Genomic DNA, 18,930 nt, shown 5'->3' on the forward strand with positions numbered 1-18,930 from the left:
TAGCACACTTACCTGATGAAGCCATATTCCCTCTGTTACACCTCCGTGTGGCGTCCTCTTAACTGGCTGCGTCTTTGGCGTAACTTGACCTTTCAAAGCGAAGCAATGTGGTTTCTAAGTAGTACTATTTTTAGAGATTGTGTACGCTGCCCCTCAGGTCTTATAACATTTTGGGTCTTTAAGCTCATTGTTTCCGACACATGTTCTGCTCTCATGAGTCTCTCATTTCCAGCAGCTCTGATAAAACTTTCGTACACGAGCTTACGATGCTCCCGCCGATACTCATAAATCACAACTGTGTTCAGGAGTATTAGTTGTTTAATGAGATATCCAGCATGTTTATGGTTTACAGATGTCAGTGGCACATATGTGTATTTATAAACTTCAGTGTATGTACATGACACACAGTCTTTATCAATGCTGCCTTCACATGCAGTTTGCACAGAACACACTGTGACGCAAAGGAATGTCTGTTAGCAGCCTTTTTTTGTTGCAAAGGATGCGTAAAAATATGTTACCACACTCTTACAATCCACACACGCACACACTCTCTCACACACACACACACATTCAGATCACCTGTACACTCCCTCAGAGCAGGATGCGGTATTTGAGGGCACGTGGGACTCTGTTGATGACGAGGCGTCCGTCGTAGCTGAGTGAGGCGAAGAGCCAGGGGTCGGCCGACGACCACTCCGCTGCGTACACACTGTCCTCGTGTTCCTCGTAGGTCGACACCACGCTGTCCTTCAGAGGCTCCTTACCCCTGAAACACAACACAACACAAACACAGAGAGGTCAGTGACAGGGACTGAGAGAGGGTTTCATCATATCTGTTACAGAAGACTGTGATGCATTTTTCCGTCTCTGCAAGACTCAGTGAAGGCAGAGCCAGGCCGAGAACCCTTGCAGAGCTAGAGCTCACCCCGCCCAGTGTTGCCAACTCCTCAGTGAGGAAAGTAGCTATTGGCTGTCCTAAAAGTCGCTAAATTACATCATCGCCTAATTTGCATATTTGAATTGTAATGGACGCTGTAGGAGAGACAGGTAACTTTGAGGGAGAGAGAAAAAGAGGTTAAAAAACACCCTAAATATGTTTATAACTACACTTAGGAGCCTACAACATATCAAAGTAAAACATTACATTTTTCAACCAGAACATTTTCAAGATGTTTATTGTATACAATCTACATCAACTATCTAAATGGACCAAACAGAGACAGTAAGCGGGATCAGCCAGCGGTGTCTTCGTACATGCTTGATACATTAAGAGTCTAGATGCTGAGGGATTAACGACTCCTGCTCTGAATGCAGCTCGGAGGGACTCACAGCAGCATCAATTGCTCGATGAGTAAGAACGAGCGCTTTTTTAAAAAAGAGTCCCTAGAGGGGCCTGAAAACTCGCTAAATATAGAGACAAAGTCGCTAAGTTGGCAACACTGACCCCGCCAGGTTTCGCTGTACACATCTACCTCCCCCTGCTCCTCCCTTTGCATGAGGGAGGAGAGAAGAAGACAGAGAGATGAGCATGTAGAGAGGTGCTAAAAAGAAGGAGTTTTGAAGTCTATCGTTTTCAGTCACCATATTGTAAAGCTGACTCCACCAAACCTTCTGTCGGCAACAAGAGGTAAAGAGGTGGAGTTTAGGCAGGCTTTACCTACAGTGTCTCTCTGCCTGTCAGTCAAGTCAGCTGTACCCTTAATTATGTGAAACTCATAACCTTAATATCTCCAAAACTGATGAGTTGTTTCTTTGAATGGGTGTGTATGTGCTTTCAGGTGCTTCTGCAGCAAGCCTCTTGGAACTGCAGTATCTAACACATCAGCATTAGTTTCATTTCTCAGAAAACTGGGTGTTCGATCATTTCCACGTCAAAGATCGGCATTTATTAATCTGAATGTGGTGAGGAGGCCGTGCTCAAATGCAACGCCAGGTCTTAATTTGTGTACAAAAGTTTCCCAGTGCAGCAAAGTAAATCTGGCTGTGATGGAGAACTGCATCATGTTAGTGCAGGGCTTTTTCAGACAGACAAACAGAGGCTCACTGATAAATATTTAGATTGTTATGTTAGATATGACACCTCAAATGTATTTTACTTTACTTTAAAACTCCTATGAGGAATTTTTCAGTGGTCATGAAATGGACTGAAGTTAACAGTGATGCCTCTTTATGACCTAGAAAAGCAAAGAAGATTGTTAGAAAAGGTATTGATCATTTCTGTTTTGTTATTTTAAAGGTGACATATCACGCTTTTTTCATCAAAATATATTGGTCTAAGAGGTCCCCAAAACATGTCTTTAAAGTTTATGCTCAAAAAAACACTTTGAAATCAGATTTTGGCCTGCCTGAAAATCCCTCTTCATCAGTCCTCCTCAGAACACTCGGTTTTCCCTCTGACCACGCCCCCTCAGGAAGTGAATGTGCCCTCGGCTCTCCGGCACGTTGATCTAATGTTTACATGTTGGCTGAATATAAACGGCTGCTCAGAGATCACGTTACTTCAACCCTCTGAATCTGATCCAGAATCTGATCCTGACGGAGAGGCGCCTGTAGCAGGACCTTTCTGAAGGATTGGTCACAGATTTAGTGTTTCTTGTTGTTTTATTTATCAGTATGTAGACGTGTGTCTTGATACACAGCTACAAACATGTAGCTATGTGGCTATGCTAACTAGCGCTAGCACTTATCCATGATAAATAAAAATCATCCACTATATCTTCAAATCTGCAGACGTGGGGAGTAAAACCGATCTCTGCCAGAAAGGCAGCAGGACCTTTCTGAAGGATTGGTAACAGATTTAGTGTTTCTTGTTGTTTTATTTGTCAGTGTGTCTTGGTACACAGCTACAGCTACAGCTACAGCTATGAACATGTAGCTATGTGGCTATGCTAATTAGCCCTAGCACTTTTCAATGACAAATAAAAATCATCCACTAGATCTTCAAATCTGCAGACGTGGGGAGTAAAACCGACCTTTGTGTTTATTAAGACAGCCAACAAATAGCATGCCTCCTTCCTAAGCTCCTTGTTAGCACACGTGTGCAGGTAATGAAAAACGGAGGGGGGATTCAGTATTATTTTATACAGTCTATGGGCTGAACAAGCTCCGAGCTCTGACTCCGTCACAGACCGGATATTGTTGTTACGTAACAAAAACACGGAAGTCTGAAACGGCTCGTTTCACACACATTTATAGAAAGGTGTAAAAATCAAAACAGGGGCAGAATGGATTTTTTTAATTCTCGGGGGGTTTTTAGACATGCCAGGGACACATATTTCAGGTAGAGAACCATTAAAAAGTCCATTTTGCATGATATGTCACCTTTAAAGCCTGAAATCGCTGTGAAAGGGTAGGTGTCAGACGAGGTGATTGACAGCACGTCAAGAAAAACCCATTTTCTGAAGTAAATTATTCTTAATGAGTGAAATAGTTGACTTTTAGTTAAAAGCTGGAGGAGATAATATAATTTACACATGTATAGGATAAAATAAGCAAGATCAGTTAGTCAACAGGGGGGCACCAAAGTCAACACAAACAGAAAGTTCCTCACAGGAGCTTTAATAAAAAATGTGTGGTGTCTTTATCGGTTTACTTTACAATCAGAGAGGATGCTTTTAGTAATCCTAAACACTCACAGGAGCACAGTAAAACCTACAGAAAACTCAAAATAAAGATCTGCCAGGACAAAAGGAGATTTCATGAAAAAGACAAAGATTATATCTTAGTTGTGCCCGTGCTGCCCTGAATAAAACCTTTTCAAAAAAAGGAAAACAAAACACTTTCAACAACCAGTTCATGAAGTCTCTCCTTCTCTCTTTTTAAATAAATACTTCCAGGAGCAGAGACTGAAATAACCTCAAACAGAGTTCAGTTGTATTTTTGTAAATACCAACACAGCCACATGCCCAATCCTCTGAAACATTTCATTAAACTGTTGAAGTAGGAGTTTAGAAAATAAGCTCTGGAGGAGTTTTGTGTGTGGTGTCCAGGTTCTGTGGAGTGGACACGTACTGAACACACGAGAGGGGTCAATAAGTGCAGTGGAGGGGTTAAAACTGAAGCTGAGAGCTGGTGATTAGGATGAAGGGTTGATAATTGTGGATGAGAGTGTGTCGTTGAGTAGTTATGGATGAGAGGGGGAATGGGACTGTAATGGATGGTGGTGGAAAATGACTGAATGGTAACTATTACAGATGATATCACTTCAGTTCAACAAAATAAGGCCGTACGCTGCAGAGGAAAACACCTCAAGTGTTGTGACAGGAACATATTCTCAATGTTTTACATCTGTGCTTTATCATTTTGAGTGTCAAAATATGGGAGTGCAGATTTAATCTGCAGATGACTGATAGCAGCTGCATTTTTATGCATATTTGGAAATCACAGCAAAGTTTCATGAGATGGCTCGGGTATCGAGAAGCAGCTCCAACTTTGGACCGGACCCTACTTCCTGAGATTTGTGTATTAGATACGGCACATGAAACTCAGTTCTGCTTTTCAAAATGTAGTATATGATTCTAATATTTGATATCAATAATAGTTCTAATAAGCCACATCTGTGTGTTGCTGTTATTCTGCTGCAAGGTGAAGCTCTGCCCTGACTGTGTTGGTGAAGTAAAATGAATGTAAATCTTTTGTTTATTAATTACATTATTTTGTGAAAAAAATGTTACAACAGATACGACAAAAATGTATGAATGAATTTTTAAGTTGCCTGAGCAAAAATGACATTCATTAAGTCTTACAATTGATTTAAAAATGTGTGCAGGAACCATTTAAAGAAATGATTAAAAAATGACAATATTTTGATAATACATTTCGGATGAGAGGTGCATTTATTGGGATACATATTTAAAATATTTTTTTAAAAGCTTATTTTATTTTTATTTTTAAGAACCTTTCATGCTTTTTTTCACAATTGATGAAACTGTGAGAGGAAAACCAAAAACTCAGATTAATTTAGTATAAGAGACCTATCTATTTTGAAAAACATTTTGTTTTCATTCTGAAAAAATTAAGTTGAGAAATTAATTTTTTTTTCTATTTTTTATTTTTTTAAACATTTGATGTTACTTTGGGAGGAAACCGAAGTACTCGGAGTAAACCCTACCACCCAGGAGTACATGCGGGCTCACATGTACTCCTGGGTGGCACTGCTGCTATCTAAAGTCTTTCCTCTGGATCTGGACGAGGTCGGACGTGGGGGCCCCAGTAGACCTTTTCCACAGCTGTCGTAGAAGGAACCCGAAGGCACACTACCACACAAAAGGACAGCTGTAAAAAAGGTCTATCCCACCCACCCACCCTGGGGCCCGATGATTCTTTACTTGCCTTTGAAGAGGGAAGTGAACGGTCTGAATATACTTGTGAAAAACCTTTTGATGCCGCTGGTCTTCTTTGGGAAAAGCCGTTTAGTCAGAGTTTCCACCACAACCTCGTTGAATGACTGAGTCTGTAACAGCAGGCTCCTCCAGAGCAACGTATCACCTACCTTGTTAGACAGCTCCTTGGCAACCTTCTTGCAGATCTTCTTCAAGTTCGCTGAACTTAAATCGACATTAACTTCCGAGCCTCTTACCTCCTCCCAGAGCATTTTGGTCAACTTGGCTACGGTGGCTTTGTAGGCGCTGTGGGTGTGGTCAATGGGGAGATCTTTCAGGATCGTTTGTGACAGCTCCAACACGATGATTTCACAGGTCAGTTTGTCCCAGTTTTGGAGTTTGGGGGTGTGAGGTGTGAATTGTTGGCATACTGCGCGCTCAGGTGTGAATTGTTGGCATACTGCACGCTCAGGTGTGCATTGTTGTGGTACTGCACGCTCAGGTGTGCATTGTTGGCATACTGCACGCTCAGGTGTGAATTGTTGGGGTACTCCACGCTCAGGTGTGGACCGTTGGGGTACTGCACGCTCAGGTGTGGACCGTTGGGGTACTGCACGCTCAGGGGCGAATGTCAAGCTAGCTCTGTGTGTTGGTGTTGACCTTTGGCTTTCCTTACTCTTAGGTGTGACGCTGGTCAAAGTCTCCTTCTCTTCTTTCGGATCACTCGTTTCTTCTTCCTGAATGCTCACAACCTCCGAGATCTGTGTCACAGCCACACTGATGTTGCCCTTTTTTCCTTTGCACTTTCGGACCTGCTGACTGAGCCAGTTCCTCATCCGCTTCTTGAAACCTTCGACTTCTGTCCGGATCTCCACCTGAGACTTTACTTCAATGTCTTCTCCAGGCATCAGGTAATCAGCCAGTACTTCACTCAGCCTTTCAGAAGCACTATCATGCTTGCCGCTGGAAATGTTGTGGGCAAGTTTCTCATACAGGCAAAATTCTGTTGAACTGCTTTCGGTTTCCTCAGCTACCTTTGAGATCATGTAATTCACGACTTCATCAACAGAACCAATAAGATTCATTACTGATGATCCCTCTTGCTTCTCTCTTTGACTTGAGGTTTGCTTGTCACTCAGTTTAGTCACCACGTTCAGGACTGACTCTCTGGCGTATCTTCTGAAAAAGAGAGCCTTGATTTTGCTGGCGAGCCTCTTCCTGAGTGATATCTTGGTTGGTGTCACTGTCTTTGATTTGCTCTGTTTATCCAGTGTGCTAACCACGTCCTGTTCAGAGCTACTTTTTAGGATATCAACAATCTCTGTTGCTAGTTCTTCTGAATCCTCGAAGGAACTTGAATGAAGCTGCCCCATTTTTTTCTCTGAAATCAGACTCTCTCCATCAACAGCAGCTATCCCTTTCCATTGTTCGTCCAATATGTTCTTCACTGCTTCAACTGATGCATGATATGCACTGACATCAGGCAGAAAACGGCTTGATGTGTCTTGTTTCAGAGATGTTACAGGGGTCTGTTTGACTGACATGACCTCCTCCTCCTCCTCTTCCTCCTCTGTTTGAACCTCTGTTTCCAAAGTCTCGTCCTCCCTCTCCTCTTCCTGCTCTGGTGTGGATTGTTGGGGTACTCCACGCTCAGTTGTGGACCGTTGGGGTACTGCACGCTCAGGGGCGAATGTCAAGCTAGCTCTGTGTGTTGGTGTTGACCTTTGGCTTTCCTTACTCTTAGGTGTGACGCTGGTCAAAGTCTCCTTCTCTTCTTTCGGATCACTCGTTTCTTCTTCCTGAATGCTCACAACCTCCGAGATCTGTGTCACAGCCACACTGATGTTGCCCTTTTTTCCTTTGCACTTAACCTGCTGACTGAGCCAGTTCCTCATCCGCTTCATGAAACCTTCGACTTCTGTCCGGATCTCCACCTGAGACTTTACTTCAATGTCTTCTCCAGGCATCAGGTAATCAGCCAGTACTTCACTCAGCCTTTCAGAAGCACTATCATGCTTGCCGCTGGAAATGTTGTGGGCAAGTTTCTCATACAGGCAAAATTCTGTTGAACTGCTTTCGGTTTCCTCAGCTACCTTTGAGATCATGTAATTCACGACTTCATCAACAGAACCAATAAGATTCATTACTGATGATCCCTCTTGCTTCTCTCTTTGACTTGAGGTTTGCTTGTCACTCAGTTTAGTCACCACGTTCAGGACTGACTCTCTGGCGTATCTTCTGAAAAAGAGAGCCTTGATTTTGCTGGCGAGCCTCTTCCTGAGTGATATCTTGGTTGGTGTCACTGTCTTTGATTTGCTCTGTTTATCCAGTGTGCTAACCACGTCCTGTTCAGAGCTACTTTTTAGGATATCAACAATCTCTGTTGCTAGTTCTTCTGAATCCTCGAAGGAACTTGAATGAAGCTGCCCCATTTTTTTCTCTGAAATCAGACTCTCTCCATCAACAGCAGCTATCCCTTTCCATTGTTCGTCCAATATGTTCTTCACTGCTTCAACTGATGCATGATATGCACTGACATCAGGCAGAAAACGGCTTGATGTGTCTTGTTTCAGAGATGTTACAGGGGTCTGTTTGACTGACATGACCTCCTCCTCCTCCTCTTCCTCCTCTGTTTGAACCTCTGTTTCCAAAGTCTCGTCCTCCCTCTCCTCTTCCTGCTCTGGTGTGGATAACCTCTTCTTTCTTGGAAGCATCTTGGACATTTTTCTTGCACATTTCCTCAAGATCTTCTTGAAATGGAATGCCAACCTCTTTGCCATACCTGGAGAAGTCTTGTGCTCCTCGACGACTTCTCCGTTGCAGCTTTGCGAGAGTTTGGAGTTTACTCTCTCTGCGACTCCTGTGGCTAGAAGCTCCGTCATCTCCTGTGTACCTGCGTAACAGATGTTACCTACACCCTGCACCTCTGCAACAGTCCGTGTGACAATCTCACCCAGGTTACCCAGACGCTTGTACACTTCCTCCACCGATACTTCAGGGCTCCTCTGGGATCCTCTCTCCTCCTCTGTTACACTGTTCCTTAACAACTTCAGGAGAGATTTGGCAAAAGTTTCAAGGATATCCACACACATATTCGTGAGGATAGTCTTTGTCTCCTTGTCTATACACCCCGTCTGCACTTTTTCCCACGTTCCTGACGTGATCTGGTCCAGGAACATGGAGACAACTGGGCAAAGTGTGTCTATAGTGACCAGATTTGATTGTTGTTCCATCCTTTCTTGTTCTCTTGGTGTGTTCATTGCTATATTTGTTTGCTGTCGATCAATTTCAACTTGAGAAATGCTCGTGACGTAAATACGGTCAGCTCTAAATCTGTTCCTGCTGGGTGAACTATTGCAGTTTCTGAAACTGGTATAGGTAGCTGGCTCAGGGTGCTGTCCTTTGATCTTGGGTGGGGAACTCACTGTGACTATGATGTCATATCTCACATATGACATCATAGTCACAGTGAGTTCCCCACCCCCCACATTCCCTGTTACCGTGTCAACGAATCACACCATCTCATTGGCCCCGGTTACATGATGTTTTTTAATTCAGAATTAACTAGAAAGGTTGCATTTCCTGAAAGCAAATGCGTTGAAATGCTGAAGCTGAAGGCTGAAAGCTGTGAAACACAGCTGAACATGTGGAAGAGTAGTAGAAGTAGTTGAATTAGTGGAAGTAGAAGGATTAGAAAATGTAGAAGGAGAGGAAGTTGAAGAAGTTGAAGAAGTGGAAAAAGGAGAAGAAGTTGAAGGAGTGGAAAATGTAGAGGTGGAAAAAGGTGAAGGAGTGGAAAAATGTAGAAAAAGGAGAAGAAGTGAAAAAGGAGAAGAAGTGAATAAAGTGGAAAAATGTAGGAAAATGTAGAAAAAGGAGAAAAAGTGAAAAAGGAGAAGAAGTGAATAAAGTGGAAAAATTAAAAAAGAAGTTGAAGTGTTAGAAGTATTAACACCTATAAACTGCTTGACAAACTATGGAAATGTCTTACCTGTGTGTGTGTGTGTGTGTGTGTGTGTGTGTGTGTGTGTGTGTGTGTGTGTGTGTGTGTGTGCTTGTGTGTGTGTGTGTGTGTGTGTGTGTGTGTGTGTGTGTGTGTGTGTGTGTCTGCGTGCTTGTGTTTGTCACTCACTGATGAGGTCATCTGAATCACCTGTGTGTGTGTGTGTCTTTGTGTTTGTCACTCACTGATGAGGTCATTTGAATCACCTATGTGTATATGTGTGTCTGTGTATGTTTGTGTGTGTGTGTGTGTTTGTGTTTTATTACTCACTGATGAGGTCATCTGAATCACCTGTGTGTGAATGTGTGTCTGTGCGTGTGTGTCTGTGTGTGTGTGTTTGTGTGTGTGTGCATGCGTGCTTGTGTTTGTCAATCACTGATGAGGTCATCTGAATCACCTGTGTGTGTTTGAGTATGTGTGTGTGTGCGTGTCTTTGTGTCAGTCAGAACTGACGAGGTCATCTGAATCACCTGTGTTTCCAACTGTCATTAACTGTCTCCATGGTGATGGGACCAGCTGTGTAACTGCTGTGTGACAGTTGATCAAGAATGGGATTCATGGAGTAAATTAGGGTCTACAAATGCCAACACTATGCGATAACCGTAATACCTATCAGAAAAAGGATCAAACCGTGAGCGTCACAAGACTCTGATGAACACAGTGATGTGTTTTTCATGTCTGTACAGTCAGAAATGTAGTCAGGGCAGCGAGTTAAGAAAAGTGAAACTTGTGCTGCCCTCCAGAAATATTTAACATTACGGCAGATGGCCGAGCAGAGAGACTTTCTCTGACAGTTGGTGACCTGGTGGCTCAACGGTACAATCTTTTGCTTTGGTAACCTCTTTGACAGAAGCAGGAGAAGACAGGGAACGTTTTGATGTCTTATTTGTGTATGTGGAGTGAAATTTGTGGATTTTCTGGCAATTTTTCCAGAGGCCATGTCCCATTTTTTTCCCAGCCTGCCCACTCTAAGTTTTGAACCTCTCACTCTGCCCACCAGAGTTCCACCCCATACACACCAATGTTAAAGTGAGGAAAGAGCTGAAATTTGATGAATTTTTGAACAGTGAAATCTGTGAAACTGTGAAAGGTATCAAAAAAGTGAAAAATGTGTAGATAGCTGAAAGTCTTGTGAACAGTTTAAAGATTGAATGGAGTCTATAAGTGAAAGTATGCTGAAGCTATGAGCTGTAGTAGTTGAAGAAGTTGAAGTGGATTTGAAGATTCCGCCCCATCTGTTTCAATGTTAAAATAAAGGTTAAATAAAGTTGAATAATTCAAAAAGTATAAGGGTTAAATATGTGAAAAGATATAGCCTGCGAATGGTGAGGAAGCTGAATAGTTTAAAAGTTGAACGGTTAAAATCGGTCAAAATTTGAAGGCTGTGAAAGCGGTCACGGAAGTGGAAAAATAATAATAAAGTAGAAGAACAATATGTTGAAATGCTCAGCATTTCAACATAATTATTCAGAACTAGAAAGGTTGCATTTCCTGAAAGCAAATGCGTTGAAATGCTGAAGCTGAAGGCTGAAAGCTGTGAAACACAGCTGAACATGTGGAAGATTAGTAGAAGTAGTTGAATTAGTGGAAGTACAAGAAGTGGAAGGAGAGGAAGTTGAAGAAGTGGAAGAAGTGGATAAAGGAGAAGAAGTTGAAGGAGTGGAAAAAGTAGAAGTGGAAAAAAGGTGAAGGAGTGGAAAAGGGAGAAAAAGTGAAAAAGGAGAAGAAGTGAATAAAGTGGAAAAATTAAAAAGAAGTTGAAGTGTTAGAAGTAGTAGCACCTATAAACTGCTTGACAAACTATGGAAATGTCTTACTTGTATGTGTGTGTGTGTGTGTGTGTGTGTGTGTGTGTGTTTGTGTTTTATTAGTCACTGATGAGGTCATCTGAATCACCTGTGTGTGCGTGCGTGTGTGTCTGTGTGTGTGTATGTCTGTGTGTGTGTGTGTTTGTGTGTGCATGCGTGCTTGTGTTTGTCACTCACTGATGAGGTCATCTTAATCACCTGTGTGTGTTTGTGTGTGTGTTTGTGTTTTATTAGTCACTGATGAGGTCATCTGAATCACCTGTGTGTGCGTGCGTGTGTGTCTGTGTGTGTCTGTGTGTGTGTGTGTTTGTGTGTGCATGCGTGCTTGTGTTTGTCACTCACTGATGAGGTCATCTTAATCACCTGTGTGTTTTTGTGTGTGTGTGTGTTTGTGTTTGTCACTCACTGAGGAGGTCATCTGAATCACCTGTGTGTGCGTGCTTGTGTGTCTGTGTGTGTGTGTGTGTGTGTGTGTGTGTGTTTGTGTGTGCATGCGTGCTTGTGTTTATCACTCACTGATGAGGTCATCTTAATCACCTGTGTGTGTTTGTGTGTGTGTGTGTGTTTGTGTTTGTCACTCACTAAGGAGGTCATCTGAATCACCTGTGTGTGCTTGCTTGTGTGTCTGTGTGTGTGTGTGTGTGTGTTTGTGTGTGCATGCGTGCTTGTGTTTATCACTCACTGATGAGGTCATCTTAATCACCTGTGTGTGTTTGTGTGTGTGTTTGTGTTTGTCACTCACTGAGGAGGTCATCTGAATCACCTGTGTGTGCGTGTGTCTTTGTGTCAGTCAGAACTGATGAGGTCATCTGAATCACCTGTGTCTCCAACTGTCATTAACTGTTTCCAACTGTCATTAACTGTTTCCATTGTGATGGGACCAGCTGTGTAACTGCTTTGGGACAGTTGATTAAGAATGGGATTCATGGACTAAATTAGGGTCTACAAATGCCAACACTATGCGATAACCGTAATAGCTATCAGAAAAAGGATCAAACCGTGAGCATCAGAAGACTTTGATGAACACAGTGATGTGTTTTTCATGTCTGTACAGTCAGAAATGCAGTCAGGGCAGCGAGTTAAGAAAAGTGAAACGTGTGCTGCCCTCCAGAAATATTTAACATTACGGCAGATGGCCGAGCAGAGAGACTTTCTCTGACAGTTGGTGACCTGCTGGCTCAACGATACAATCTTTTCCTTTGGTTACCTCTTTGACAGAAGCAGGAGAAGACAGGGAACGTTTTGATGTCTTATTTGTGTATGTGGAGTGAAATTTGTGGATTTTCTAGCAATTTTTTCAGAGGCCATGTCCCATTTTTTTCCCAGCCTGCCCACTCTAAGTTTTGAACCTCTCACTCTGCTCACCAGAGTTCCACCCCACACACACCAATGTTAAAGTGAGGGAAGAGCTGAAATTTGATGAATTTTTGAACAGTGAAATCTGTGAAACTGTGAAAGGTATCAAAGAAGTGAAACATGTGTTGATAGCTGAAAGTCTTGTGAACAGTTTAAAGTTTGAATGGAGTCTATAAGTGAAAGTATGCTGAAGCTATGAGCTGTAGTAGTTGAAGAAGTTGAAGTGGATTTGAAGATTCCGCCCCATCTGTTTCAATGTTAAAATAAAGTTTAAATAAAGTTGAATAATTCAAAAAGTATAAGGGTTGAAGATGTGAAAAGATATAGCCTGCGAATGGTGAAGAAGCTGAATAGTTTAAAAGTTGAACGGTGAAAATCGGACAAAATTTGAAGGCTGTGAAAGCGGTCACGGAAGTGGAATAATAAGAACTAGAAAGGTTGCATTTCCTGAAAGCAAATGCGTTGAAATGCTGAAGCTGAAGGCTGAAAGCTGTGAAACACAGCTGAACATGTGGAAGAGTAGTAGAAGTAGTTGAATTAGTGGAAGTAGAAGAAGTGGAAGGATTGGAAAATGTAGAAGGAGAGGAAGTTGAAGAAGTGGAAGGAGTGGAAAAAGGAGAAGAAGTTGAAGGAGTGGAAAATGTAAAAGTGGAAAAAGGTGAAGGAGTGGAAAAAGGTAGAAAAAGGAGAAAATTTGAAAAAGGAGAAGAAGTGAATAAAGTGGAAAAATTAAAAAGAAGTTGAAGTGTTAGAAGTAGAAGCACCTATAAACTGCTTGACAAACTATGGAAATGTCTTACCTGTGTGTGTGTGTGTGTGTGTGTGTGTGTGTGTGTGTGTGTGTGTGTGTGTGTGTGTGTGTGTGTGTGTGTGTGTCTGTGTGTGCGCGTGTGTGTGTGCTTGTGTTTGTCACTCACTGATGAGGTCATCTGAATCACCTGTGTGTGTGTGTGTGTGTGTGTGTGTGTGTGTGTGTGTGTGTGCATGTGTGTGTGTGTGTGTGTATATGTGTGTGTGTGTGTGAGAGAGAGAGAGTGTGTGTACATGTGTGTGTTTGTGTTCCTGTGTGCATGCGTCTTTGTGTGTGTGTATTTGTGTGTGTGTGCGTGCGTGTTTCTGTTTGTCACTCACTGATGAGGTCATCTAAATCACGTGTGTGTGTGTGTGTGTGTGTGTGTGTGTGTGTGTGTGTGTGTGTGCATGTGTCTTTGTGTTTGTCACTCACTGATGAGGTCATTTGAATCACCTATCTGTGTATGTGTGTTTGTGTATGTGTGTGTGTGTGTGTGTGTGTGTGTGTGTGTGTGTGCGTGCATGTTTTTTTTTTTTTTCACTCACTGATGAGGTCATCTGAATCACCTGTGTGTGCGTGTGTGTGTGTTTGTGTGTGTGTGTCTGTGTGTGTTTGTGTGCGTGTGTGTGTGTGTTTGTGTGTGCATGCATGCTTGTGTTTGTCACTCACTGATGAGGTCATCTGAATCACATGGGTGTGGTTGTGTGCATGTGTGTGTGTGTATGTGTGTCTGTGTGTGTTTGTCACTCACTGAGGAGGTCATCTGAATCACCTGTGTGTGCGTGTGTGTGTGAGAATGTGTGTGTGTGTGCATGTGTCTTTGTGTCAGTCAGAACTGATGAGGTCATCTGAATCACCTGTGTCTCCAACTGTCATTAACTGTTTCAACTGTCATTAACTGTTTCCATTGTGATGGGACCAGCTGTGTAACTGCTGTGTGACAGTTGATTAAGAATGGGATTCATGGAGTAAATTAGGGTCTACATATGTCCACACTATGCGATAACCGTAATAGCTATCAGAAAAAGGATCAAACCGTGAGCATCAGAAGACTCTGATGAACACAGTGATGTGTTTTTCATGTCTGTACTGTCAGAAATGTAGTCAGGGCAGCGAGTTAAGAAAAGTGAAACGTGTGCTGCCCTCCAGAAATATTTAACATTACGGCAGATGGCCGAGCAGAGAGACTTTCTCTGACAGTTGGTGACCTGCTGGCTCAACGATACAATCTTTTCCTTTGGTTACCTCTTTGACAGAAGCAGGAGAAGACAGGGAACGTTTTGATGTCTTATTTGTGTATGTGGAGTGAAATTTGTGGATTTTCTAGCAATTTTTCCAGAGGCCATGTCCCATTTTTTTCCCAGCCTGCCCACTCTAAGTTTTGAACCTCTCACTCTGCTCACCAGAGTTCCACCCCACACACACCAATGTTAAAGTGAGGAAAGAGCTGAAATTTGATGAATTTTTAAACGGTGAAATCTGTGAAACTGTGAAAGGTATCAAAAAAGTGAAACATGTGTAGATAGCTGAAAGTCTTGTGAATATTTTAAAGTTTGAATGGAGTCTATAAGTGAAAGTATGCTGAAGCTATGAGCTGTAGTAGTTGAAGAAGTTGAAGTGGATTTGAAGATTCCGCCCCATCTGTTTCAATGTTAAAATAAAGGTTGAATAAAGTTGAATAATTCAAAAAGTATAAGGGTTGAATATGTGAAAAGATATAGCCTGCGAATGGCGAAGAAGCTGAATAGTTTAAAAGTTGAACGGTGAAAATCGGACAAAATTTGAAGGCTGTGAAAGCGGTCACGGAAGTGGAATAATAATAAAAAGTATAAAGTTTAGGAATAACAATATGTTGAAATGCTCAGCATTTCAACATAACTAGAAAGGTTGCATTTCCTGAAAGCAAATGCGTTGAAATGCTGAAGCTGAAGGCTGAAAGCTGTGAAACACAGCTGAACATGTGGAAGAGTAGTAGAAGTAGTTGAATTAGTGGAAGTAGTTGAATTAGTGGAAGGATTGGAAAATGTAGAAGGAGAGGAAGTTGAAGAAGTGGAAGGATTGGAAAAAGGAGAAGAAGTCGAAGGAGTGGAAAATGTAGAAGTGGAAAAAGGTGAAGGAGTGGTAAAATCTAGAAAAAGGAGAAAAAGTGAAAAAGGAGAAGAAGTGAATAAAGAGGAAAAATTAAAAAGAAGTTGAAGTGTTAGAAGTAGTAGCATCTATAAACTGCTTGACAAACTATGGAAATGTCTTACCTGTGTGTGTGTGTGTGTGTGTGTGTGTGTGTGTGTGTGTGTGTGTGTGTGCTTGTGTTTGTCACTCACTGATGAGGTCATCTGAATCACCTGTGTGTGTGTGTGTGTGTGTGTGTGTGTGTGTGTGTTTGTCACTCACTGAGGAGGTCATCTGAATCACATGTGTGTACGTGTGTCTTTGTGTCAGTCAGAACTGATGAGGTCATCTGAATCACCTGTCTCCAACTGTCATTAACTGTTTCCATTGTGATGGGACCAGCTGTGTAACTGCTGTGTGACAGTTGATTTAGAATGGGATTCATGGGAAAATTAGGGTCTACATATGCCCTCACTGTGCGATAACCGTAATAGCTATCAGAAAAAGGATCAAACCGTGAGCATCAGAAGACCCTGATGAACACAGTGATGTGTTTTTCATGTCTGTACATTCAGAAATGTAGTCAGGGCAGCGAGTTAAGAAAAGTGAAATGTGTGCTAACCTCCAGAAATATTTAACATTACGGCAGATGGCCGAGCAGAGAGACTTTCTCTGACAGTTGGTGACCTGCTGACTCAACGGTACAATCTTTGGCTTTGGTTACCTCTTTGACAGAAGCAGGAGAAGACAGGGAACGTTTTGATGTCTTATTTGTGTATGTGGAGTGAAATTTGTGGATTTTCTGGCAATTTTTCCAGAGGCCATGTCCCATTTTTTTCCAGCCTGCCCACTCTAAGTTTTGAACCTCTCACTCTGCTCACCAGAGTTCCACCCCATACACACCAATGTTAAAGTGAGGAAAGAGCTGAAATTTGATGAATTTTTGAACAGTGAAATCTGTGAAACTGTGAAAGGTATCAAAAAAGTGAAACAAGTGTAGATAGCTGAAAGTCTTGTGAACAGTTTAAAGTTTGAATGGAGTGTATAAGTGAAAGTATGCTGAAGCTATGAGCTGTAGTAGTTGAAGAAGTTGAAGTGGATTTGAAGATTCCGCCCCATCTGTTTCAATGTTAAAATAAAGTTTGAATAAAGTTGAATAATTCAAAAAGTATAAGGGTTGAATATGTGAGAAGATATAGCCTGAAAGTGGAGAAGGAGCTGAAGAGTTGAAAAGTTGAACGGTGAAAATCGGTCAAAATTTGAAGGCTGTGAAAGGCGTAACGGAAAGTGGAATAATAATAATAACTAGAAAGGTTGCATTTCCTGAAAGCAAATGCGTTGAAATGCTGAAGCTGAAGGCTGAAAGCTGTGAAACACAGCTGAACATGTGGAAGAGTAGTAGAAGTAGTTGAATTAGTGGAAGTAGTTGAATTAGTGGAAGGATTGGAAAATGTAGAAGGAGAGGAAGTTGAAGAAGGAGAAGAAGTGAATAAAGAGGAAAAATTAAAAAGAAGTTGAAGTGTTAGAAGTAGTAGCATCTATAAACTGCTAGACAAACTATGGAAATGTCTTACCTATGTGTGTGTGTGTGTGTGTGTGTGTGTGTGTGTGTGTGTGTGTGTGTGTGCTTGTGTTTGTCACTCACTGATGAGGTCATCTGAATCACCTGTGTGTGTGTGTGTGTGTGTGTGTGTGAGAGAGAGAGTGTGTGTGTACATGTGTGTGTTTGTGTTCCTGTGTGTGTGTGTATGTGTGTATGTGTGTGTGTGTGTGTGTGTGTGTGTGTGTGTGCGTGCGTGTTTCTGTTTGTCACTCACTGATGAGGTCATCTGAGTCACCTGTGTGTGTCTGTGTGTGTGTGTGTGTGTGTGTTTGTGTGTGCATGCATGCTTTTGTTTGTCACTCACTGATGAGGTCATCTGAATCACCTGTGTGTGTTTGTGTGTGTGTGTGTGTGCGTGTGTCTTTGTGTCGGTCAGAACTGAGGAGGTCATCTGAATCACCTGTGTCTCCAACTGTCATTAACTGTTTCCATGGTGATGGGACCAGCTGTGTAACTGCTGTGTGACAGTTGATTAAGAATGGGATTCATGGACTAAATTAGGGTCTGCAAATGCCAACACTATGCAATAACCGTAATAGCTATCAGAAAAAGGATCAAACCGTGAGCATCCAAAGACCCTGATGAACACAGTGATATGTTTTTTTTGTCTGTACAGTCAGAAATGTAGTCAGGGCAGCGATTTAAGAAAAGTGAAACTTTTGCTGCCCTCCAGAAATATTTAACATTACGGCAGATGGCCGAGCAGAGAGACTTTCTCTGACAGTTGGTGACCTGCTGGCTCAACGGTACAATCTTTTGCTTTGGTAACCTCTTTAACAGAAGCAGGAGAAGACAGGGAACGTTTTGATGTCTTATTTGTGTATGTGGAGTGAAATTTGTGGATTTTCTGGCAATTTTTCCAGAGGCCATGTCCCATTTTTTTCCCAGCCTGCCCACTCTAAGTTTTGAACCTCTCACTCTGCCCACCAGAGTTCCACCCCACACACACCAATGTTAAAGTGAGGAAAGAGCTGAAATTTGATGAATTTTTGAACAGTGAAATCTGTGAAACTGTGAAAGGTATCAAAAAAGTGAAACAAGTGTAGATAGCTGAAAGTCTTGTGAACAGTTTAAAGTTTGAATGGAGTCTATAAGTGAAAGTATGCTGAAGCTATGAGCTGTAGTAGTTGAAGAAGTTGAAGTGGATTTGAAGATTCCGCCCCATCTGTTTCAATGTTAAAAAAAGGTTAAATAAAGTTGAATTATTCAAAAAGTATAAGGGTTGAAGATGTGAAAAGATATAGCCCGCGAATGGTGAAGAAGCTGAATAGTTTAAAAGTTGAACGGTGAAAATCGGACAAAATTTGAAGGCTGTGAAAGCGGTCACGGAAGAAGAAAAATAATAATAAGTTTAAAGTAGAAGAACAATATGTTGAAATGCTCAGCATTTCAACATAATAATAAAGTTGAATAACAATATGTTGAAATGCTCAGCATTTCAACATAATAAAGTAGAAGAACAATATTATATATTATATAATTATATAATTCGGAATTAAAGTATTCTCCTTCGTGTTTACATGGAAATAGTAATTCCGAATTGAGGTTTACATGGAAAACATGTTTAACCGTCTTCATTCAATTCCTCTTAAGGTCTGGGGGTTAGGAAGGGTTCTGATTGGACAGGGGCGTGACGTATTTACGTTTACCGGAAGAAAACAGACTCCAGTACCTGCTTCTTTTATTGTCGGTTACAACATGGAAGACCACACAATAAGTACAACTTTCACTTTGATTTTGATTATAGTTTTGAATAAGCAGTTGGACACAAACATACTGTTTCACTTTCGTCAGCTGAGGAGGAGAAGAGAGATAGAGGACCGGAGAAGTGAGGTGGAAGACCGAATTTTGGCGAATCAAAGCCTGATTATGGAAGAAGTCATGGAGATGGCAGGAATATGGGCTGTATTCATTACAGCGGTGAGTTTTCACCGGCG

The 18,930-nt window shown here is 41.8% G+C and overlaps 1 protein-coding gene across 1 annotated transcript in view; it reads right to left on the minus strand.

Moving 5' to 3' along the window:
• Positions 1–300: 300 nt before the first annotated feature.
• Positions 301–18,930, minus strand: part of eipr1 (EARP complex and GARP complex interacting protein 1) — a 78,954-nt gene continuing 60,324 nt past the window's right edge. The window contains exon 9 of the mRNA XM_034675598.1: positions 301–766. Coding sequence (XP_034531489.1) covers positions 592–766 — 175 coding nt within the window. The 3' untranslated portion in view covers positions 301–591. The remainder of the gene's footprint in view (positions 767–18,930) is intronic.

Source organism: Notolabrus celidotus, chromosome 22 (assembly GCF_009762535.1).
Source record: "Notolabrus celidotus isolate fNotCel1 chromosome 22, fNotCel1.pri, whole genome shotgun sequence".
Lineage (NCBI taxonomy): Eukaryota > Metazoa > Chordata > Actinopteri > Labriformes > Labridae > Notolabrus > Notolabrus celidotus.